This window comes from Ursus arctos, unplaced genomic scaffold (genome assembly GCF_023065955.2).
Source record: "Ursus arctos isolate Adak ecotype North America unplaced genomic scaffold, UrsArc2.0 scaffold_8, whole genome shotgun sequence".
In the NCBI taxonomy this organism is placed as follows: Eukaryota; Metazoa; Chordata; class Mammalia; order Carnivora; family Ursidae; genus Ursus; species Ursus arctos.
Window position 1 is genome coordinate 57145706 of NW_026623100.1, and position 25663 is coordinate 57171368.

At 40.2% G+C, this 25663-nt stretch overlaps 1 protein-coding gene across 5 annotated transcripts in view; it reads left to right on the forward strand.

Moving 5' to 3' along the window:
• Positions 1-435: 435 nt before the first annotated feature.
• The window catches only part of FEZ2 (fasciculation and elongation protein zeta 2), a 51823-nt gene continuing 26595 nt past the window's right edge, over positions 436-25663 (forward strand). For 2 of the 5 annotated variants that reach the window (XM_026478838.4, XM_026478854.4), the window contains exons 1-5: positions 2163-2439; positions 6600-6708; positions 12601-12717; positions 14624-14765; positions 15824-16092. In XM_026478838.4, coding sequence (XP_026334623.2) covers positions 2186-2439; positions 6600-6708; positions 12601-12717; positions 14624-14765; positions 15824-16092 — 891 coding nt within the window. In that variant the 5' untranslated portion in view covers positions 2163-2185. Of the gene's footprint in view, positions 455-2148; positions 2440-6599; positions 6709-12600; positions 12718-14623; positions 14766-15823; positions 16093-25663 lie in introns of those variants that run through there. The other 3 variants (XM_044391158.3, XM_044391157.3, XM_026478846.4) reach the window with 3 other exon arrangements.

A 25663-nucleotide genomic window follows, 5' to 3' on the forward strand; every position in this document is an offset into this window, starting at 1 on the left:
TAAGAAAACACAACTCCAAAGAAGTAGGGCACTTTAATTTTAATGCTCATTCTTGTGACACCCTCATCTTTGCAAATTTTGGGAGACTCTGGTTGATTTTGTGGAATATTTCTGGATCCTTTGTTTCCCTTGTCCTAACACTCTTAAGACTATGGAAAATTTGGGACCAATACCCTTATAAGAAATTTATACTAATAAGTATACTGGAAAATAGAATGCAATGCATACGAGCAACATTAAATGTGTAACAGGTGATCCAGGGATCAGACAAAAAGTAAAGTCATTTACAGACCAGTTTATCTCATCCAAATGTGACCCAAGCCACCTGCTTTCTCTTTGCAAACTCCTCTGAATCGTTTATGTCTCTCCATTTCTATAGACTGGTGGAGCCTCTAGATGCCACCTGGTCTCCTGAAAGCACCCTGTCGGACTTCCCTGGTGTCACCTTCTGACAGTGAGTCATTGTGCTCAATAGAGCTTTCTTACTTTTGGTTTTTCATTCATTTTCCTCCCAATTCAATAGGAAGTGGACTTTGTGTTCTTGAAGGTTGGCACCTTTTTCTCTTTTCTTCACATTTTTTCCTGTGTGGGCCAGAGAGATTTCCCATCTCCACTGAATTTCTCCTCCTCAGAATGAGTCCCTCTGACTTAAGTCTTCCAATTAACAGTCTATTTTATTAATCTTGGATTACTTTGAAGTTAATTGACATTATTGTATAAAATCCAGTTTCAATCAAACGGTAAGTTGGAAGAGATGATCAACAATTTCGCAATTACTAAATAATTACCATGGACAATGCATAAACTAATTTTAAATGTCTGATTTGGATCCACCTTTAAGGAGATCAGACGTTAAATAAACAAGGCACATCTGTACAGGGCAGTTCTAACAAGTGATTTAATAAAGCCATGCCTTTTTAGAAAAAAATTGTGATTAAGTATAGATAGCATAAAAATGAGCATTTTAACAAATTTTAAGTATACTGCAGCATTAAGTACATTCATGTGCAACTATCACCATCATCCAAGTCCAGAATTTTTTACCATCCCAAAAGGAAACGCTGTACGCATGAAACAGTAACGCCTCATTTTCCCCTCCCCCAGCCCCTAGCAACTCCATTCTACTTTCTGTCTCTATGATTTTGACTTTGTCATTCAAGTGGAATTATACCGCATCTGTCCTTTTGTCTCTGGCTTCGCTTAGCATAATGTCTTCAAGGTTCATCCCGTTTGTTGGTTTGCAACCCTCTTGGGAGCTTCCCAGATGTAATCTGAAATGAGCCTCCTTAGGGGAAGGGCAGGGAAAGACCTAGGACAGAGGGGGCCACTCCAAGTTGGTAGATGGCAGTTTTAATAAGCAAAGGGAACTTACATAGACTGGAGGCTTGCCTTTGGTGACGGCAAAACAAATGGATCCCCACACCCACCTGCCAAATCTTAAATGTTTATTAAGAGGCCTTAACACGGTTCATTCATGGGTATACCATGAATGTTCTCAACATATCATCTGAAGGCTATGTCCTTGAAGCAGCCTCTGGGAGCAGGAAAGGCAAGTAGAACGCCCATTCCAAGGACAGGGGAGGGGGTGAGAAGACTTCTAGTGCCTGGGTCAAGCTCAGGGATCCACTGGCAGTTACATATTTTCAGTTACTCTCCCCAACACTGTTCCAAGTGCTTTGCAAATATTAATTCACATAATTATTCATCTTTGTATGTTCCCCAAAGAAAGTGCTTTGCATGTGTCAGATAGAAAATATTTGTGGAATGAATTTTGGTAGGACTTAAGCATTTCCAAGTGACTCTGCTTGCTTTTCGGGTTTGTAAATTACAAAAGGAGCCGGTTTCTCCCGCGGGCATAATCTGACACTAGGTTGCAAGTTTAAAGAAGCCCTTTATTTTAGTCACATTTAGGCCAGTTTCCCACTAAGGGAAGCCATTCCTGAGTGACAGAGACTATAGAAAGCGACTCAACGTAATTAAAGTTTTTCATTCTACGGAGACCGCAATCACCTGGGAGAAGACTCAGGAAAAGGGAAGACCCCAAGGCTGGGCAGCCCCTGCAGATCCACGTGGTAGCTGGACGGAGGAGGTGGGGCCCGAGGCGAGGCGGGGCCTGCGGCGGGGCGGAGCCGGAGGCAGGGCGGGGCCTCTGGCGGGGCGGGGCGCGCCACTGCGCCGGGCGGCGATGGCGGCGGACGGGGACTGGCAGGATTTCTATGAGTTCCAGGAACCGGCCCGGAGCCTCCAGGACCAGGAAAACTGTAACGCGAGCCCCGAGGCCGGCGCAGGGCCGGGCGGGGGAGGCGACGGCTTCCCGGCGCTGGCCTGCAGCTTGGAGGAGAAGCTGAGCCTGTGTTTCCGCCCCTCGGGTCCGGGCGCCGAGCCCCCGAGGGCGGCCGTGCGGCCCATCACCGAGTGCAGCCTCCTGCAGGGGGACGAGTGAGTGCGGGCCCGGCCGGGAGCGGGCGGGAGCCTCCCCTGCCCCTCGCGCTGCCCTCGTCCTGCCCTCTGGCCCTCGGTCTGCAGCCTCGGCGAGACTCCGGCCACAGGCTCCTCCCCCCGCCCTCCTTCCGCCTCCTCCGACTCGCGAGTCCCCGCCCTCTCTGCTCCCCCACAGCGCTCCCTGGGGCTTTCGGCCTCCGGGCGCTCAGAGATTTAAATCCCCCGCTCCCCTGCGCTCCACGCTCCCTCACCCTCGGCCACTGCCTTCCTCCTGCTCTCTAGAAACCGACCTAGGTTGAGTTCAGAGTGGAACGTCCTTCCATAGCGCAGGTAGTTAGAAATTGCACCTCCTCGGGCACAAGTGTAGCCACTCATTCATTCAACTAGCATTTATTTAAGCGCTAAGTGCTTCGCGCTGGGAATACCAAGGTGACTGAACGTACCCCTCTCACGTAGGGCACAACTTAGGATGGGGGCTGGATTTGTAAACAAATAATTTGTATGGGTGTGACAAATGCTCTCCTGGACATACGTGCGAAATATTGAAGATTTAAAAGGGGGTGTGTGGGAGAGCCAGGAAAGGCTTCACAGGGAAAGAAATGTGCAAACTGGATCCTGATGGATGAGTGGGAGTTTGCCTGGCAGATGAAGAATGGTCTAGCATTGCATTTCGCCGATATTGCACGTGCAAAGTACCAACGCTGAAGCAGCATTTATGCCACAGGAATTTATTGGTTCCATCTGAGAGCCCAAGTGGTGTGCAAATCCCCACAGAGGGGAAAAAAACGAAAGAAAGTCTGCGGTTATTAATAGCAAGGATCTCCTAGTGTGGTGGGACAACGCAGGTATGAACAGGTAGTTATTACAGAATCATCTAAGCGCAATGATAGGACATTCATGCATAATTGTGTGAGCTGGGTAAGGGAGAGGCAGAGTTCCTGGGGGGGGCACTTTATTTGACTATCCCCAGTTATAATTTGGCTAAATAAGGGTTGTAATTAGATACCAGGGTGTCACCCCCAAAAGATAGTAAAAGGAGTGGTGAAAGTGAGGGAACTGAGAATACTGGGGAAAGGAGTTGCAGAGAAGCTGAGAGTGCAAGGAGTGGCATAAAAACTGTGAACATGGATCCACAGGCATAGAAAGGGCCTTCCAGCCTTATGGTCTCCTTTCCTCTGTGAATAAGGTAGGAAGCTTGAGAAGAGGGATTTGGGAATGAGGGCCTGTAAACATGGCTTAGCAGTGGTTGGGGCCTAGCTATGTTGGGGACCATATTGTCTCATTGGCACCCGTCTACAGTGTTCTGCCTAGTGTGGAGGGAAGAATTTATGACTGGATTTTGTATACACATGTATGCAGCCAGTAGCCAAAGATGACATTTTTGAAAGTCTATTCCTAGAGAAGATAGTTTTATATATATGTAGATTTATATACTCTGAATCATTGAGACTCAGGACATTTCTGGATTAAAAAATGATAGTTGTGATGCATTTGGGTTTGGCAAGAGTAACTTCTCAGAACAGGTTGGTGGTTTGTACACAAATGTTAAGGTTCCCTGTTTTTGCTTCGCCTGTACTGTCTAGAAAGTAGTTTTAGTCTTTACTTAAATCCTAGGTTGGTGGAAAACTTAAAAAAATATTTTGTTACTCTTGATAATGTTATTTATTTATTTATTTATTTATTAATTAAAAGATTTTATTTATTTATTTGACAGAGACAGCCAGTGAGAGAGGGAACACAAGCAGGGGGAGTGGGAGAGGAAGCAGGCTCCTGGTGGAGAAGCCCGATATGGGGCCCGATCCCAGAACGCCGGGATCACTCCCTAAGCCGAAGGCAGATGCTTAACGACTACGCCACCCAGGCGCCCCCTGATAATGGTTTTTAGTAGATGATACATTGGTAGTAATGCATGATTCTTGATTTGGGAATGCATAACAAATCTCTTTCTCTGGTTTCAGGGGCCGGGGCTGGTCACCGCTCCCTGTTCCTTCTCTGTTGTATACATCTCTCCATTGCTTATAGAGTCCATCCCTGCTCCTCTCAGTAGAGAGCTGAGAATTCTTTCACTCAGTGCGTTGGCTTAGGGCATTTTATTTAACTTCTAACTTCTCTGAGCCCCACTTTTAGTTTTGGTTAAATATGGATTGCCCTTATCCGCTATGGTTTTACTTCTGAAGTATAGCATGTAAGATTCAATATCACAGGACTTTGACCTCCTTGGAAAAAAGCTTTCCTGCTGGTTGTTTATGATTGCTTGTAATACTTTATGATAAAGATAAAAGCAATTCATGTCTTGACTGGAGAATTCTAGAAATCTTTCACTTAAGTCAGCCCTGTGTCCTTCAAACTATAATTGTTCTGACCTTGGTGGAGATAGAGGACTGTCCTTCACTTTCTTGGAAGATCAAATTCACCCACAGTCTGTCCTGGGTGACGTATTCCACTCCACTTGTCTTCTTCGTCCGTCCTCGTTTAAGAAGAAGCAAGTAAGCAGTCCCTAAAACCCTGGACTGTCTTCACCTACTAGGATATCCTACTTGAGTTCCTAACCAGGGTTAGGTATATAGTCAGTTATTCAGTATCTGAAAGCCTTTTACCCAGGAAGGTTTGGATCAGAAACTCCGCAAGTTTAGCAATCCAGAGTTGTTGCCTCCAATTGGAGTATTTGGCATTGAAGAAGGTTGTGTGATTCTAACAGAGAGGAGAATAGGAGTGAACTATGCATATGGGACATGTGCTGGGTAAACGAGCCAGTTTCCTAGAGCTTTTTGGGTTCACATTTTCATTGAGGCTAATGTGCATTCCAAAGCCAAACATCATTTTGGGATTTTATGTTTTTGGCAGTTATGGTCCCATTGCTTCTTCTCTTTAGCACTAAATCCCAAATTCATTAAATCAAGTATATTGCTTCTTTATTTTTAAGCTTGCATTCTTATTTTTATGCCTCCAGTGGTCTTGTTTTTGTCTCTTAGTGGCTTACACGTTTGGAAAAAAAACAAACCCACTCAGTTATTTAAGGGCTTATGCATGGTTAGATATCTGCCATATATTTTAGGTTTTTTTCCTTATGATGTCTGTGTATCTCTGCCCATTAAGTAGCTTATATATGTAGTGTTTAACTCACCCCAATTAAATTTCATCTCATTTATATCTCTGAAGTCATTTTTAATATAATGTCATGTTTTATTATGCTGTTATTACTTTGGTACTAAATCTGAATTTTGGTCATGAAGTTGGAGTTTGCTGTCCTTATCCAGTGTGGCTTGGGACTTTCCTAAAACAGCTCATTTGAAATGCTTAAGAGTAATAGAGCTGGAAGTAACAGAGCTGTTACTCAAGCCTCTCATATTATAGAAGGGCGGCTCTTACCTAGAGAGGTTAAGGAACATGGCCAAAGACTCATTGTTTGAAGAAGAAAGGCAACGAGAGTCTGTGTTTCCTGATTAGTCAAGCACCCTTTCATTTTACTCTTTTGCTTCCCCGAAATTTTGTTTGACAATAAGGAAGGGTGATTGCATTGGCTATAACCTTGTGCGTTTTACTGTGAACTCCCCTTTCTTTCCTCCTTCATTTTATCTCAGTCCTTAGCATATTATATTACAAAATAGATATTAAACCCCAGTCTTACATCGAGACTGAATCCTTTCTTCAGGAAGGATAACACATTTTGGGTTGGAGAAAAGATTATTCACCCAATGAAATGATCAATAAAGAAGTGCAAACCCAGCATGCGTACCACCCGTGTGGCTCTGGAAATACTACAGAAGCTCCTCGTATTTGAGTTTCCCCCTCTGTGAAATGGGGATAATGATGGCTCTTCATAATGTTGTTGTTGAGGATTAAATGAGTTAATCTATGTAAATTGCTTAGGTCAGTGCCTGGCACCTAGTATTCTGGAAATGCGAGCTGTTGACTTTGAGAGAGTTTTCTACCACTGCCTATCTTCCTCAGAACTTCTTGTCAGCTCAATGATCTGACTGTCATTTAGTCGTCTTTAGGGGGCTCTTCTTTGTTGGTGTTTTTCTGGAAAACAGGAGGCCTTCCATGGTTTTGCTTTGACATTTTTTGTTCTTTCTTTCACTATAGTTTTGGTATTTGTTTTACAAAAGACGTGTGGGATGTTAACTTTCATTGATTGTAGTTTTCTTCTTTTTAAGGATTTGGAATGCCCTAACAGACAATTATGGAAACGTGATGCCTGTAGACTGGAAGTCATCCCATACCAGGACTTTGCATTTGCTTACACTGAACCTCTCAGAAAAAGGGGTAAGTTAGGAATTGAGCGAGTAGTTTCTGAATAACTGATTCTGATAATAGACCTCAAAAATAGTCTTTCTAGTTAACACAAATTCATTGGATTGCCTTTTATTTCCAAGTTTATAGCCATTGATGTGGCCCTCTGTTGCTATCTTGGCTCCACTACTGCCAGCTTGGCTCGCACTTTCCTCCAGTTCTTCCCAAGCACACACTCACTTTTGTATGTTTAGCCAAATCTTCACCTGGATACAAACACCAGTGATCAGCCTTTTATCTGAGCTTAACTAGCACCATTTCAGTGTGCTGAGAAAACTGGGTAATATATTGAGGGTACTGGAAACGCAACATCGAGTTAACTTTCTGATGAATTTAAGGACTTGTGGGACATGACATGTTTTCTGATGCCTGTGTGTTCCTGTGAGTATTGGAGAACCCTTAAAAGACTTTAGAGTTCTTGGCTACCTGTTTGAGGCTGCTGGGGATTTCTTGGGATTGTAAAGTGAAGGTGTCTTGAGTAAGAAATGTGAACACAGGTGGTGGGACACAGGTGGTGGGACAGCTGGGGGGGAGTAGGTGAGGGAGGGTCATTGTTTTAAGTGGAAAAGCACAGTGTTACGTTTATCTAAAGGTGAGGAGAAACAGCCAAGTTATGTAAGTTTCAGGGGCTGTTTAAGTTTTTTACCATGTAACAGTGTAAACCCGTGCCAGACCTTTTGGCATGCTCTGTGTTTCATTAAGTCTATTTGTGTAATTGAGAGTATAATGCAGTGGGGCTGTCAGTATCTTAAATAGTACTATTAATGTTTTATGAAAACGATTTTCTCAAATATATGACTCAGGACAGCCTGCTGCCTATTATTTTCTAGTAAAATATAGAGTTCTGCCTGCATTACCCAGTACTCCAGTAGATAGAGAAATCTTACTGTATGTTCCAGGTATCAACCCCACTAAGCTATTCTGCTGACTGACCTGGCATACATTTCGGGAAAAGGAATAAAACGACATACCTTATGATCTGTCTTCTGTTTATTTAGACCCTGACTATCATTTTGGGCTTGGTTCAAGTTTCCCTTCCTCTCTGAAGCTTTCTATTACTGTTTTAGCCTTTGCTGATCACATGGAATTATACAATTTTAGAGTTGGAAGCGACTTTAAAGGACACTTAATCCAACCTCTCACTTGGGGGGATTCCCCATCTACAGCCTCTCTGACAGATGGCCATTTAGCCATGGCCTCAATCCCTGTGTGGAAGGAAAATGCAGCTCTCTCTGTGGGAATCGGTTACACTGGTGGGGGTGTGAAAATCTTCAAGGACTTATCTGTCCCACAGAATTTAGCCCCGTTGTCTCCTGGGTACTGGTCCCCACAGCACTTTGTCCATGTCTCAAACCATTACTTTGTTCTCTTATTGATCATATGTGTCAGGGTCTGTCATTAGATTTTGATTTGCTGGTAGCAAATCTATTTAGTCTTTTCAGTAACTACCACTGTGCATGGCACCTAGTGAGTACTAGGACAAGTGTCTGTTGAGTGAATGAATGAATAATCTCATCAATGAGACCATAAGGTTCAAGAACATGACGGAAAGTTCTTTGTTAAAAAAAATAGGTATTTTCTATATTATTTAACATAGTGCTAAATCCGTGATAGCCCATCAGTGAGTATTTTGTTTGTTTGACGTTTTAAAAAATAGCTTAGAAGAGGTCCTTTCATGGTTTCAGATTGAAGTGCATTAGCAGCATGAATGGGACACTGTAATTTAGTTTCATTGACTAAAATGTACATCTTGTATTGTTTTTAGATTGCATCTTGGGAAGTCACTCCCTTTTTCCGCCTTCTGATTGTTGTTTTCAATGCCAGAGTAATGGTATAGCCAAGGGTAGTGATTAGTAGTGACTTAGAGTTTAATACTAGTAACTGATCTTAATTATAAAAGCCTTATCTGGAAAACTCAGCAGATTAAAGTGGACAAGTGACCATCCATCTGTCATCTACCTTTCGTGACACAACTATCCAGGTGATGAATAAGAACTGAAATTAGAACTCTATTCCTCAGGAAGGAGTAACGCACATTAAGTTCCTGAAGAACAAGGAATTATGTAAGAAGTGACCTTTTCATTCTATTAAATAGCATATTATTACATCTTTTTAAACCTGAGTTCCTTTATTTAGTATTGCCTACTGTGTGCTCTATTCTTTCCGTAACTGAATTACGTTGAATTTGCCTTTGGAAGCATCCTTTAGGTTATTCCCTTTGTGAAATAGGATCTATAGGAAATTTTTTTCTTGACGGAGGGAGAAGACATTTCTTTTGCATTAGGATGAGAAAAACATTCAGGAAAACCACCATTTGCCACATTTCCGCTTTTAATTTTTCTTTCATTGAAGTTCAAGATAGCACACTTCTAAATTTGATGAGTCTTTCTACAGTAAGGCAACTGGTACGTTCCAGATTCTTACATGGGCACATTTTTTCCATTTCAAGCAGCTTCAGTTTCATACAGGGCAGTAGAACCACCAGCTCTGTATCTAAACTGGCACAGGAAGGAGTGATGGGAATGCTTGGCAAAGAGAAGACATACTGATGCTGAAATGAGAGAGTGAATAATGATACCCATGACAGCCAAAGTTAGTTTTCAAAGCCGAAAGGGATTCCAGCCCTTAACATACGCCATCTCTGTGGGGAATGGACTTGGCTCAGTCCCTGGAAAGATGATCTGGGGTCATTATTTCTGTTGTTATGGAAATTTATTCTAATGGTTTACTGGTATCACTCATGTGTTTTGGCAATAGCTATAAAAACTATTCTAAATCCAGTACCATTTTTGAATATGCTTATATGTAGAAGGCTTCTAAATCATACTGCCTTAGAACATCTCTTGGGCCGACTCCTTCCTCCTCCCATGACCGTTTTTTCAAGGACAGGGACTTTGTTTTATGCACCTTTTTATCTTCATGAGCAGAGGCAGGAAAAAGATAATATCTTCCTTAGGAGTCATTTTTAAATGAAAACTTTGATTTGTCTGTAAGGAGAAAAATAAATCTATGGTCCTCCAATTATAATGAAGATTGATTTTGGAAAGTGTTGAAATTTAAGGATCTGCGAAGATAATTGCTGGGTCTGCTCCGCATCAGCCATACACCCTTATAACTAGACTTTGGCACTTTTCATCTCCACTTCTATAGCCTTGAAGTCAAACATTCTCTCTCACCGAGAGCCTAAGCTCTTGATCTTTCACAGTCCTTATTAAGAGGGTAACTGCATTGGTTTAAAAAGTACTAGAACTAGTATAGGACTTAACATGAAAAAGCAGCCTCTGCCTTCCCTACCCCATCCTTGCTTTCCACTTACCAGACACAGCCACTTTCAGCTACTTGAACTGTTTCTTCTGACAGGTAACATGCTCTCATCATTTCACTTAATTTTTTTTTTCCAACTTTAGACTTTATCCATTTACTTTCTACCCAGAGGATGAAGGGTTAGGTCTCTGTCAGTCCTCTCTCCAACCCCCAACACCATAACCCTCATGAAAACTTTCCCTTCCCTTGTCTTCCCAATATCATTATATAAAAATACTTAATTAAATTAATCTTCATCATTTATATTGACTGTTTAAATGTTCACAGTTTGCCCATTTTGGTACATTGTGAGTACATTTCCTCTAGTAATTTTTTTGTTTTTTTTCTTAGGATAATTATCATTGCCTTTTTGTGGTTCATTTAAGCTATCATTAGCTCATAAATTCAGCCTTAACTGAGCCGTAAAACTCATTTTAGTAGGTGACATACACCAGAGAATCTGTCAGTGTCTCTGCCTCTGTTTCTCTCATGCTTTTCTCGATGCCTCGTGCAGTGACAGTTGTCATCTGAGCTGTTTACTCTCCAGGTGATCATTCTGGGAATCTGTACTTCACCATCATTACAAGAATTCCCCCACTTCTTTCTTGTATTAGATCCCAGGTCTGCTTCCTTTCTGGTTTTCCTCCTGGTTTTAATGGAGTGTATTCTGCAGTAACTTTCTGAGAAAAGGACGTGTGAGGTGAAATACTTCGAGAACTTGAATGCCTGTAAATGTGTTTATTCTAAGCTCCCAACTAATTGTTAGTTTAGTTGGAGATAGGATTCTAGGCTGAAATTTATTTCTTTTCTTTTTTTTTTTAATTTTAATTTTTTATTATGTTATGTTAGTCACCGTGGAAATAACATTGACTTTTTTTTCCCCCCTCACTTCTTTTGTTGCTGTTGAGAGTTCAAAAGACATTTTGATTCTTGATCCTTTTAATGTGATGGTTTTTTCTCTCTGGAAGCTTTTAGATTCTTTTTTTTCACACAGTGTTCTGAAAGTTCACAACGATATGCTGAAGGCCATGTGCAGGCCTTTGCTAGGCCGATGGCACAGTGAAGACTAGACTGAGGACGTGTGTCATCACTGAGTTACAACTTGGACTTGCAGTATGTGGTAGGACAGGTCTCAGAGTCCTGATGTGGCTCCTCTCCCAGCCTGACGTTCTGAAAGCAGCACGCCAGCGGTTCCTTGCCCTTCTTCACGGCAGGTTTCTGACTCGGTGGGTTGTATTTGCCATTACACTTTGGATGCTCCTGTGTGAGAAACTAGGGAGGCAGTAGGGATCTACATCCCCTCAATTCTGTCTTCCAATTTCATGTATATCCTCTGTACTGGCAAATAAAATAATTTTTTCAGGTAAAATCTTATTCTTTAGATTATGTACTGTCTCAGAGAAATGCACGGTTGCTTCTTACCTAGCTCCTTGCTGCCCATTTATTCTTCAGGAACTCTGTGAGCGGTGCTCCTTTCTGATGACGGGGCTCTAATTTTAGTTCTGTGCATCCTCTGAATCGTCCCGTCATGGTAGATAGATGATAGGTAGATGGTCACTTGTCCATTTTCATCTGCTGCATTTTCCAAATAAGGCTTTACAATTAGGACTAGTACTAAATTCTTGGTCATGATGATCGGTGTGGGCAGATTAAGGTAAACCAGCTAGGTAGGCATGGTGTGATAACCCAGGGCTGGCAGCAGCAAGCAGTACTAGCACCCCCTGGCATGAAGGGTAAGGAGAGGAAGAAGTTATCAGAACCTAGAGAGAGTAGCTGTGGGGGAAGAGGGCTGCTTGACAGGATCTGCGGCTTTTTGGTAGTCTGGCAGGGAAGGAGACAGCAGAATGAATGTCCCTCTCTCACCCTCCCACCTTCCAGTCTCCTGCTAATGTCTGCTGGTGGTTTTTAACCCAACTGGAAGCCAGAAGTCAAGGGCATCCTTTGACTTAGTCCATAAAGTTAAGCCTCCTGAGGCCCAGAGCAGGGTGGAAAATGGCAGTGAGGCAAATGGAAACCTCTAGCACAGTTAGGTTGAAAGATGTTCTTGGAACCTACAGAGATTTTATTTTTGGAAGAAGAGCTGTTCATCTGTAAGGCAAAGTATGACTCTTGTGGACGGTGCCAGGGAGTAGATTCCAAATCTTTTACCCTGAATATTAGAAGTTAGTTTGGAAGTAATCAACTTTATGTTATCTGTGGAATTTTAACATATACCAATCTTAGATGTTAACTAAACAACATTTGCTGCTAACCCACCCATTACCTCCCTCCCCTGTCTCCTATAATTCCCTGTGACTTCCTAACAAATACTATACGTAACACTCTGTGTGTGTCGGTATTGGGCATTAGGGGATGCATGCAGCAGCTCAGCCATTTCATACTTATTTTCCATTCCCGCCGTTTGTGTTTGAGGTGAGTGTGTAAAGCACTTCACACACTGCCTGGCACGGAGTGATCGTGATCATGTCTCCCATTCCAGGGAAGGCCCTTCTTTACCCAGACACTGTGACTTTGTTGTGATCAGAATGTCCTGCTTTTAACAGTGGGTTATTTTGCTTTTAGGTAAGTGACAGTTTGCTCTTTGATACATCAGACGATGAGGAGCTGAGAGAACAGCTGGATATGCATTCAATCATCGTCTCCTGCGTTAACGAAGAGCCCCTCTTCACTGCGGATCAGGTACAGAGGAGACATTCGTCCCGGAAAGGAAAAGGGACCCTCGAGCTGAAAAACGGTTTCTTACTGTGGCAATAGGGGATGGGTTGTTGGCATTTACTTATTTTTCCTGCATTTTCTGTTTATGTAGGCTTATCAGTTAACTCCTCCACTGAGAAAAGAAGGTGTATGTAATCTGAAGCAGACAGGATTATGTTAGTTGGGCAGATTTTTCAATACAGGCACTTTCCCAATATAGGCCTTGTTAAAACAGCACAGCAAGTTACTAAGGGAGGGTTATTGCTTCAACTGAACTCCTAAAAAATACTGTGAATTTTGTATGTTTTTTAGAGTTAGCAAGACATGCCAAACTATGCTATATCTGTGCGGAAAATACCTACTTTCTCTAAAAGCCTGTGTAAAAATCATTAGCACTTATTGGAAGTACATATTGTGCACCCAGAAAGAAGTGAGCATTATTCCTGTGGAATGCTCTAATAATGTCAACCCTGTATTCATTTAAACCACTTGAATCAGCTTTCTCATTGTCTGAATACTCTTCCCACTTGCGTCGTGTTGTCAAACTGCGGTGCAAGAACTTCCTCCTGCAATAACGTGCTCTGTGGCTTCTCTGACTGTGGACGCTACCACATTAAATGTTTAGGCTGGAAAGATGAGGTCAGTAAAGAGATATGTTATGGCAAGTTTGGGAGGAGTCCATTAAAAATGTGCCATTTTGATGCTCCTTAGTCACATTTGTGGCTGGATTTTTCTAGGCCTCTCGGAGAGTACGGTGCTTAAAATGCCAGATAATGGGGTACAGGGCTGTGGGAGATGGAGCATGATATCCCAGGGAAATACATGACCCTGAGAGTTCATTGCCTCCTCAGTGATCTGTCTGCCTGAATGCGTAAGCTGTTCCTGCTCCTAAGACTTAGAGAAGTAAATTCTGCTGTCTTCTCCAGTGTTTCATTGTGCTCTTTCACAATGCCCATTTGAGAAAATCTTCTTACTAGTTAACATAATCCTCACCTCCTTCAGATTTACTCTTCTTTTTCCTCAGTACAAGTATTACATCTTAAGCTTGCTGATTCCTCCTGTATTTTTTCTAATAGGTTGTTTTTTTTTTTTTTTAACTCTTACATCTATTTTTTCTAACTGTTGAGTAATTTTTCTGGTTTTAAGTTCTCTGTGACTTTTATATCCTTCTCAACTTTTAAATGTGGAGCAGGACAAGATACTATTATAAGAGCAGTGTTGACACGACAGTAGATCATTGTTTGAAAGACAGATACTTCTGAAATTTTCCTGCTTTTGTGCAGTTTTGTTTTTTTCTCTTTTAAGTTTCTACATTTCAAGTAATTTTTGAGTATCTCTTAATCTTCCATTGAGTTAATACATGAAATTCTTTTTCTGCTGTTAAAGGAAAATTTTGTTGCTGTAGAGGTAATTTTTTGCTTTACGTATCAATTTTTTATACTGTTCCTTTTTTTAAATTTTATGTCAGTTTGATGAAATGCTTTAGATTGAGCACTGGCATGTGGCATATGGTGTATTATCCATCATTTGCTTTCTTTTGACTATCACTATAAGCTGGTTCTAGCACATCTGAAGTAAATTATACATGTGTTTCTGCACCGTTTCTCAGATGTTGCAAGATCTGATAGGGCTTCCTGAATCATGATGAACATTAAATCATACTCCGTTTAATTTTGTGCTTAGCATATTGTAAATTTTTTTTTTTTTGATAAACCATGTTCACTCTTACAGTCAAAATTTTGATTATTCAGAACACCAGCTCCTCCTACACACTGTTGGCTAGTGAAGAATTTGGTGCATTTCTACTTTGGTGGCCTCACGTGAGCACCGTGTGCAGATAGATTATTTTCCCAAGTGTCTCCGAGTAACAGGGGTATGTGTATCTTGGAAGGTTATTGAAGAAATTGAAGAAATGATGCAGGAATCTCCAGACCCAGAAGACGATGAAACGCCCACCCAGTCAGATCGGCTGTCGATGCTGTCCCAGGAAATCCAGACTCTTCAGAGGTCCAGCACAAGCAGTTATGAAGAGAGTAAGGCACCCTCCTTAAATCCGTGCACCTCGTACTCGCTGTGTATCTCAGACCATCTCCAGAAAGCCCCGACTCCCACAGGCTGTGACATGCACACTTCTTCAGTCCTCCAGTGATGCTCGAGCGTGTTTTTATCATTGCTCGGGGACTTTGGCTTCTTCACCTTCCAATCCCGTACTAGTCGGCTTGGGCTGTGGTAACAAAGTCCCACATGCCCGGGGCTTAACAACAGGAGTTTATTGTCCCTGAGGCTGGAGGCTAGAAGTTTAAGATCACGGTGTCTGTCAGGTTTGGTTTCTTCTGGGGCCTCTCTCCTTGGCTTGTAGATGGTGGTCTTCTCTCTGTCCCCACGTGGCCTTCCCTGTGTGTGTGTGTCTGTCCTAATCTTGTCATTTTATAAGGACACCACTTGTACTGGATTAGGGCCACCCTCACAACCTCATTTTAACGTAATTATCTTTTTAAAGACCCCCATCTCCAAATACAGCCACATTCCGAGGTACTGGGGGTGAGGGCTTCAGTGATGTCCTAGCCCCACTCATGTGAGAAGTGCTGAGAAAAAAACTGAAAGTGGGCTTTAGGGACTAGTCTTTCCTTTCATCTTCCCAATCTTCAAAAAAATTCACACATCGGGGCACATGTGATCAAGGGAGTATTTAATTTTTTCAAATCGACTTCTGTCTTCTGAAGTGTGCTAGAACCCTGCCAAAGTGCGTGCAGTTTCTTGTCAGCAGGTCGTTTCTGTCCTCTCCCTCGGCTTTTGTGTTTGTTCTTTTCCTTGTACTAGCTTTTTTCCATCTTGACTGGAGTGCTGTTCGTGGGATGATTGAGTTAGACAAGTAAAGAATGTTGTTACACTTAGCCTTTTGAGAAGTAAGTTTGCCCACCTACCTCTGCTCAGACCTGTCCAGCAGAAGTTTTAGGATTACAAGAAGATCTCCAACAGTTTAATTGTTTAGAATATGATCTTCGCTCTTTTGGCATAAAACACCCCGTTGTGCCACTCTCTTGAAACATTTTTTGTCTTAGTGTCTGCTGTGCTTTGGTTTTGGTCACAGGAGTAAAAAGGCTCTCAGTATCTGAATTAAACGAACTACTGGAAGAAATCGAGACCGCCATCAAGGAATTCTCTGAAGAGCTCGTGCAGCAGTTGGCCCTGCGAGACGAACTGGAGTTTGAAAAGGAAGTGAAGAACAGCTTTATTTCTGTTCTCATTGAAGTGCAAAACAAACAGAAAGAGCACAAAGAAACAGCCAAGAAGAAAAAGAAACTCAAGAATGGCAGCTCTCAGAATGGGAAGAATGAGAGAAGTCATATGCCCGGCACAGTAAGTGGTGTTTTGCTGGGAGCCGCTCCCCGGGTCGTCCCAGGGCTCCGGGCCGGTGGCGGGCAGGCAGGGCCTGTGTGTGTGTGAGTGCGCAGGCCTCTCGTGGGAGCACAGATGGGCCTCTGGTCAAGGAGAACACTGTGCTCAGCTCTTGCAGAAAGGTGTTTTCTTGGTGAGCCTATAATGGTTATCCGGGTAATTCAGTACTGAGATGTTTAGGAGGGAAGTCAGTGGAAGGAAGGGGGGGAGGGAATAAAGAAAGAGGGTATCTCAAAGGTGACCATTTTAATACAGCAAAGTGTTAATAGTGGTTATTTATGTTTGGCTGGTGGGCTTACAAATGGTATTACGATTTTCTTGTTTTTGCTTCTCTTGTATGAGTTGTATAACACACAATTAAAAGCGGGTGCATTTAAAGGTAGCTGAACTGTGCTGAGCCTAAATCACAGACTGATTTGTAATCAGCTTCCTCCTGACTTATCAATGAAGTTGGAATATGAAGGCGTTAGAGGCGGTCATGTGACATCAGCCATTTGCCCTAGTATTTGGCAGGTTAGAATATTTCTGACTGCTGGAAAAAAAAGTTTAGAATATGAGAATCATTGACTCTTCATATGGAATTTCTAGTTTTCTTTTTTTCTTTTCTTAAGTGGTCCTATTTTATATGATTAAACTCCATCATAAACATTAATTATACAAGATGTATTTCTTTATTGATTTTAGAGCCATTTCATTTTTCTGTGATCAGTTGAGACCTTAATTATTACCACCTTCATTTTATTTGTATGTGAAGAAATGTCGATTTTATTTTTTTGGAGTATAATTGGGCAAAGGGATCCATTTTTCTAAAAGGAATGTCCCTTTTTCATGCATGATTTTGATAACATGGTAATACAAATTACCACAAACTAGCTGTTCTGGTTTGTAATAATACAAGTTCTGTCTTTGATTAAGTCTTGATTTATTTTTTCTAAAGAATACTTACCAAAGAAGTGGTTCTCATTAACCAGACTTCGATGGAATCAGGGAAGAGAATGCAGTTCTAGGTTGCTGGGTCACCAATGAGCAGTTGATACATACAAAAAAGAATCTCCCCATTTAGCCTATTCATTGTCTGCTTTTGGCCTGTGAGTAAATGGACACTTTCTTAGTGTAATGTCTGTCTGTTTGTTGAAAGGACATAGCTCATAAGCTGACTTTGAAAAAGCTCTCAGATATGTGGTATAAAATATTTTTGAGAAATGGCAGTAATGATTGAAGAAGTGTTAGTCGCTTCTCGTGCCTACTCTGGAAAGCAAAAAAACCCCAAACCCAGAACATTTGTGTGACTATAAAATTCTGGAAAGTTTGCTTTAAATTTCTGGAGCAAAATTTGTATGTCATATTTTTTTAAAAAATTGCACCTTTTAAATTGCCCCGTTATTCAGGTGTGATTAAACGAAATGCCTAGTTAAAAAGTCATAGCATGGTTGGTAATTTCTATCTGTCTGCTTTTAAGAATTACATGTAAACCCTCCATTTATTAGTGTTAACACTTGGCTGAGGGAAATAAATTTATCCCGAGAGGGGTTTAAAGGCTTCTTTTTGTAACTCCCATATAAAAAGTGTTATAGTGGATTCATGGTGTAATTGTACATGGCGTTTATATTGAGAAATGGATTTGGCAAGGAGACATTTAGATCTTACTCAAACCTTTATGAGTCTTGGAATAGATTCATCGTAATAGGCAATTTTTTCACATTGTTTGGACCTGTGAAGTTGCTTCTTGAGTCCTGATCTATTAGTAACAAAACCTTTAATCAGGTTACTAATGGCATTGCTCAGCTTGTGGTACTGGTTCCGTCTATAAGCTGGAAAAAGACCATTCTATCTGTGATACAAGGAGCCTGAAATCTGTGATTCTGAAAAGAGTGGTAGGTAGCTCAGAAGAACCCTAAAGTGAAACGGCCAATTGGATAGACAGATTGCAGAAGATATTACCTTGTTAGACATTTTATGTAACATGCAGTTTGGGCAAGGCCTGTCTTTCTGAGTTAGCTCTCATTAGTGATACAAATGTCTAAAAATTGGTGACCTTCTTACATTTATCATGTGTTATATGTTTTCTAATAACACTGGTCGCTTTTTTCTTTTTACTTTGGATATTTTTGTTTTATTAGCAGGACTTGGCTCTCTCTCCTTAAGCATGGAGTAGCTTCCCTCCATTTTTCCTTAAATCTTCCATTGAAACAGAACACCCATTTGTAATTGGTGTAACACTTTATCCACATTTGCTAGCTCTTCTCTTTGGGTGGGAGCAGAGCAGAGTTAAACTCTTTAGGTGTTAATTTTGGAGACATTTTGTTTTGAACATTTTCTGTAGTGAAAAAAGAATTGGGGGCTTAGGGATGCTATTTAGAGCAGTAGACAGTTTTGGGGGGCATGGAAATACTATTAAATATTAAAGTATTGAGTATCTTATACAAGTGAAATGTTATCTTCATTTGTTTTAATTTTTAAAATCTGCTACATGTTGGATAAGGTAATATCCATACATTCATTCAGTAGCAATATGCATTCATTCAGTAGATACTTGCAGAGTGTCTTCCTTGTGCCAGGCACTGTTGAAAATACAGTGGCAAGTAAAGCAGACAAGGCCCATGGCCTCTTGGAGTTTATATTCTAATGAGGGAGACAGGCGATGAACAAAGAAAGAATGACTAGACAATGTAATTGCTGATAGTAATAAATGCCACCAAGACAATAAAAGGCTGGGTAAGGCGGTTGATAGCAATGCTGTTGGGGAGCTGTTTTTGATAGAGTGGGCACTATGTCACTGTTCCTTCTGATGAGCAAGGTAGGCTGTCCTGTCTTTTTCCAGTTCTCTGTTGGGAGGGGAGGTTAGAGGAGTAGATCTTCTGAGACGCGAGAGAGCGGAAAACTTTATATCTTTTCTGTCCTGTTGTTCAGCATCATGAGAAAGAGAGGGGTGGGGGAGGAGTTTGGAATGGTTGATGGGTACTGTCCGTTAATCACTATGGTGACCTGCATGCATCTTTTTGAACTGCCCATGCTGTGTTGGGCCTTGGTGCTTTTCTATATGCCAGTGCCTTTTCTGGAGTGGCCCTCTGTTCCTGTTTTGCCCAGTCCACTTGGGAGATTTTTTTTTTTTTTTTTAATTTGACCTTCAAAATCCTGGACAAGCATTGTCTTCCTTTCTTAGAACCTTCCTCGATGACTTTTCCTCCAATGCAGAATTGACTACTCCTTCTTTTGGGGTTAGTATTATTCCTCTTGACTATTTCTGTTGGCACTGTCACACTATATTATAGTTTTTTGTTTTCATGTCTGTCTGTCATGCTTCTCTAAGGATAGGAAATGTCACTCTATCTTTATATCCTTAAGTATAACATTAGGTACTAACAAATTTCTGCTAATAAACATGTGAAAAAGATAAACTTGCAAATCTGTATTTGTCCCTAGGGTCTTTCTGTCAGGTGCCAAACCCTCAGAGGCCGAGGAGGCTATCGATTAAGAATTTTGGGTTAAGAGCTTTATTTTAGTCCCGCTCCTGCTGCTGGGTACATCTCCCTTTGAGTTTTGAGTTTTGGGAGGATTAAATGAAATAATGTATGGAAGTCTGGCATATATCCTGAGTAAATGCTAGTTATTATATATCCAACTGCCTACTAGTTATTTTTGTCTGCAATTTATCAAACTAAAGTTACCATTTTCCTAAAGTGGAATTTATTTATTATATATTTTTCTTTTGGTTAGTGGAACAGTCTATTTACTCACTGAAATCAGTGCAATTTCCAAGTCAAAGGATATGCAGTTTTGGAGGGTTTTAAACAACCATCTTTTGATATAGTTCTACACAAATGAAACCCACTAATAGCATAACTGAGCGGCCATTTCCCCAGACCTCCAACCAACAATGGGTGTTGTTAGCCTTTTGATATATACAGATCTGAAAGGTAAACAATGGTTTGATCTGTTGACTTCTTTTGTATTCTTTTGTGAGTTGCCTATTAAGTCACTTTTGAGATGTTTTTTGTATTTATTTATGAGGGTACACATACTTCTGATCTCATAGTATCATACTCTGTTGTCATCATTGGATTAAATCTCACCTGGGAAGGAGTGCAGCCTTCCAAAAGCTCATTCACATTGTTTCATTGTTTAGCATCCTACCTAGTTTTTGGTTCATTGCACATCACTTAATGCCTGTTCGTTGAATTGAGACTTCGTTATAAAGGAGATAGAATCCCACAGGGTTTGGATTTGTCCTATTTGAGTTGTTATTCTATCAGGGATTTTCTTGTTGCCAGTGTTCTGTTTATGTTGTATAGAGTCACAGACTATTGGATTTCAGTGGCAGTTCACATGAGTACAAGAACAAGTCAAAGTATACCAGTTATGTTTTAATTTAGCAGTAGTTGTCACCTAGAATTATCTGAAGTTGTAAAGACATGAGCGTTTACTTGCTTGGCATCATACCTCACTTTTGGGATGCAATGGACATACTTCCTCCTTTAGGATCCAGTAATGTTTTCAAATTAAAAGTCACATGTGTCTTTTCTGTTTGCCGTAATCACTTTGAGCTTTCAAGAGAGAGTAAGTCTCTTGTGTTGGACTTAAGCACCAGCAAAAATAAATAGTTGCTTCAGTCTAACCAGAAGAAGTTAATTTTGAAAACTTTTGGGGTATTAGGAATCAGTAACTCTGTTGTAAAAAGAATTATATTTCCCTATTGCTTTTGGGGGTTGGGGAGATAACTGCCTAAAGATGGGGAGAGCTAGACTATGGCTGATACTCTTTATTATATATATGTCTGTCTTTCACAGGTGCACTGCTCTGTATTTATGACTCAGCTCATATTATGACGAATAGTCAAATCTATTTTGTCTCTCTTTGACATGCAGAAATACCCCAGTAATAGTTTTTCATTTAATCTTCACCAAAGCTGACTTTAAGAGAAATTTATTTTCATTTAGATAGCTCTTATTAGATTGTTCTGAAGTTATTCCAATTTGTGCCAGCTCCTGGCTTAGAAGGATCTGTTTTGACACTACTACTTGAATTTGAGGCTTTTGTTTAAAGTAAGATGGACCTAGTTTTTTTCTTCCCTTCTTTTTAATTTGGAATTTTCAAATTTTACATTTGCTAAGATGATTTAGACTGAGGATTAACAAGGCAAACTACTGCCTGAGGGCCAAATTCGCCCTCTGCCTGTTTTATAAATAAAGTTTTATTGGAACATAGCCATGTCCATTCATTTCCAAATGTTCTATGGCTGCTTTGGTGTTACAAGGACAGAACTGAATAGTTGTGACAGACTATGTGGACTGCAAACTGTTGACTCTCTGGCTTTTTATAGGAAAAGTTTGCTAACTCCTGATTTAGACTAAAATTTAATACAATTAAAAAATTTGAAGAAAAAAATGATACAAACTCCATTTAAAGTGAATTTATATAAAAGATCACTATATTGTGACTAAAATTTATTATAAAATGTAGCCCTGTTTTATCTAAGAATGTGTTGAATTGTTCTTTTCTTCAGGGCCCCATCCAGTAGCCTGAGTTGTGCCTATAGGTGGTGATGCCTTGGCCAGTCCATCTCCAAGCCACTTGCCTAAGGCACTCTGCCTAGCAATAGACCTTTGTGCTCTATGTGTCAGATTCCCAGTAGCTAAGTGAAGACAGCCAGCAGGTAGACCAGTTGTCTCTAGATTTGGGGCCAAATGAAAAACTTAAAAATGCTGGCAGTCTTCTGGGTACACTGTATTTATAGACAGTAATAGAAGTAGTTAAAAGAAGGTAGAGGAGAAGTAGGAAAGGAGCTGATCCCCCTCCATCACTTTTTCTAAGTAATGGTACTCAAGAGGATAAAGTCCGCCCTATATATGGGAATGTAAATATTAACACATTTTCGACAGTAATTTGTTGGTTATATTTGATAGCATTTCTCTGCAGTTTTCTTTTCTCCTTTTTTTCTTGAAGTATAGTTGACACACAATGTTATATTAGTTTCAGGTGTATAGCGTAGTGATTTGGCAACTCTATACATTATGCTGTGCTCATCACAAGTGTAGCTGCCATCTGTCACCATACAACGCTATTACAATAACATTGTCTATATTCCCAATGCTGCACCTTTCATCGTGTGACTTATTCATTCCATAACTGGAAGGCTGTACCTCCCATTCACCTTCACCCATTTGTACCTCCCTCCCCCTGGCAACCACCAGCTTGTTCTCTGTATTTATGGGTCTGTTTCTGGTGTTTATTTTTTCATTTATTTTTTAGATTCCACACATAAGTGAAATCCTGTGGTATTTGTATGACTTATTCACTTAGCATAATACCCTGTAGGTCCATCCATGTTGTTGCAAATGCTAAGAATCCATTCTTTTTTATGGCTGAATAATATTCTACCACATCTTTATCCCTTTATCTATTGATGGGCATATTTTGACTATTGTAAATAATGCTGCAGTAAATATAGGGGGTGCATATATCTTTTTGAATTGGTGTTTTTGTTTTCCTTGGGTAAATATCCAGTAGTGAATCATATGGTATTTCTATTTTTCATTTTTTTGAGGAGTCTCCATGTTGTTTTCCATAGTGGTTGCATCAATTTACATTCCCACTAACAGTGCATGAGGATTTCCTTTTCTTCACATCCTCACCAACATTTGTTACTTCTTGTTTTTTTGATACTAGCCACTCTGACAAGTATGAGATGATATCTCATTGGGGTTTTGATTTGTTATTTCCCTGCTGGTTAGTGATGTTGTACATCTTTTCATATTTCTGTTGGCCTTTTGTTGTCTTTGGAAAAAGGTTTATTCAGGTCCTCTGCCCATTTCTAATTGGATTATTTGTTATTTTGGTGTTGAGTTCTATAAGTTACATATTTTGATATTAACCCCTTATCAGGTATATCATTTGCAAATATCTTCTTACATTCAGTGGGCCGTCTTTTTGTTTTGATGGCTTCTTTTGCTGTGCAGAAGTTTGTGTGTGTGTGTGTGTGTGTGTTTGTAGTTCCAGTAGTTTGTTTTTGCTTTTGTTTCCCTTGCTCAAGGCCACATATATGGAAAGGTGGTGCTAAGGCTCATGTCCGAGAAATTACTGCCTTTGTTTTCTTTAAGGAATTTTATGGTTTCAGGTCTCACATTTAGGTCTTTCTTTTTTTTTTTTTTTTAAGATTTTATTTATTTGAGAGAGAGAGAGAACATGAGCAGGGAGCGGGGAGAGGGAGAAACAGACTCCCCGCTGAGCAGGGAGCCTGATGTGGGGCTTGATCACAGGACCCCGAGATCATGACCTGAGCAGAAGGCAGATGGTTAACCAACTGAGCCACCCAGGCGCCCCTCGCATTTAGGTCTTTAATCCATTTTGAATTTATTTTTATATATGGTATCAGAAAGTGGTCCAGTTTCATCCTTTTGCATGTAGCTGTCCAGTTTTCTCAGCACCATTTATTGAAGAGACTGTCTTTTCCCCATTGTATAATCTTATCTCTTTTGTTGTAGAGTAATTCACCATATAAGCTTAGGTTTTTTTCTGGGCTTTCTATCCTGTTCTGTTGATCTGTATGACCATTTTTATGCCACTACCATATTATTTGATTACTACAGTTTTGTAGTGTATCTTGAAATCTGGGATTGTGATACCTCCAGCTTTGTTCTTCTTTCTCAAGATTGCTTTAACTATTTGGGTTTTTGTGATTCCATACAAATTTTAGGATTACTTGTTCTAGTTCTATGAAAAATACTATTGGTATTTTGATAGGGACTTTGTTGAATCTGTAGATTGCTTTGGGTAGTATGGACATTTTAGCAATATTTGTTCTTCCAGTCCACAAGCAGTGTATATCTTTCCATTTGTGTTGTCTTCAATTTCTTTCATCAGGGTTTTATAAAAGTTCTCAGAGTACAGGTCTTTCACCTCCTTGGTTAAGTTTATTCCTAGGTAATCTGTTCTTTTTGGTGCAACTGTAAATTGGGTTGTGTTCTTAATTTCTCTTTCTGTTACTTTGTTATTAGTGTATAGAAACACAACAGGTTTCTGTATTTTAATTTTGTATCCTGCAGTGTTGTTGCAGTCATTTATTAGTTCTAGTATTCTGTAGAGTCTTTAGAGTTTTCTATTTTTAGTAACATGTCATCTGCAAATAGTGACAGTTTAACTTTTTTCTTATCTGTGTGGACGCCTTTTATTTCTTGTCTGATTGCTGTGGTGAGGATTTCCAGTACTGTGTTGAATAAAAGTGGGGAGAGAGGACCTGTCATGTTCCTAAAAGCTTTTCCTCATTGAGTGTTGTGTTAGCTGTGGGTTTGTCATATATGGCCTTTATTATCTTGATGTACATTCCTTCTAAACCCACTTTATTGAGGGTTTTTATCATGAACAGATGTTGAGTTTTTTCAAATGCTTTTTCTTGCATCTATTGAGATGATCGTATGGTTTTTATCTTTCATTTTGTTAATGTGATTGATCACGTTGATTGATTTGTGGGTATTGAACCATCCTTGCATCCATGGAATAAATCTCACTTAATCGAGGTGAATGATTCTTTTAGTGTATTGTTGAATTTGGTTTGCTAATATTGTGTTGAGGATTTTTGCAAATATGCTCATTAGGGATATTGCCTGTAGTTTTCTTTTTTTGTAAAGTCTTTGTCTGATTTTGGTTTTGGAGTAATAATGCTGGCCTCATAGAATGAATTTGGAAGCTTTCCCTCCTCTTCTAGTTTTTGGAATTGTTTGAAGAGAATGAGTATCAATTTTTAATATTTGGTACAATTCGCCAGTAAATCCATCTGGTCTTGGATTTTTGTTGTTGTTGTTGTTAAAGATTTTATTTATTTATTTGACAGAGATAGAGACAGCCAGCGAGAGAGGGAACACAAGCAGGGGGAGTGGGAGAGGAAGAAGCAGGCTCATAGCGGAGGAGCCTGATGTGGGGCTCGATCCCAGAACACCGGGATCACGCCCTGAGTTGAAGGCAGATGCTTAACGACTGCACCACCCAGGCGCCCGTGGACTTTTGTTTGTTTAGGGTTTTTGATTACCGATTCAGTTTTGTTACTAGTAATCAGTGTGTTCAGATTTTCTGTTTCTTCCCGATTCAGTTTTGGAAGATAGTATGTTTCTAGGAATTTTCCCACCTCTTCTAGGTTTTCCAGTTTGTTGGCATATAATTTTTTGTAGTAGTCTCTTACAGTTCTTCATATTTTTCTTTATTGTAATGGGCATTTCTAAAAATTAGTGTTAGGGCCTAGAATGGAAGGTCATTGTAGGGTGGAGAGAAACTTGGATGTGTAATATTTATTTTAATAATTCACACCTATGAATTATGAATTAGTTAGATGTAGAACAAATTTATTTTATGAAAGATAGTATTGCCTAGAGAAATATATGTCACTACAAGTTTTTGTTTACTGTTATCTACTATTTATTTTCTGAAATTGTCTTTTGGTGATAGACTGGTAATAGCTTTCATGACCCAGCAGTAAAAATCAGGAGTCTGTTCTTGACTTCTTATGCCTTGGAGAGGTTTGTTAATTGTTTGTTAATATAAT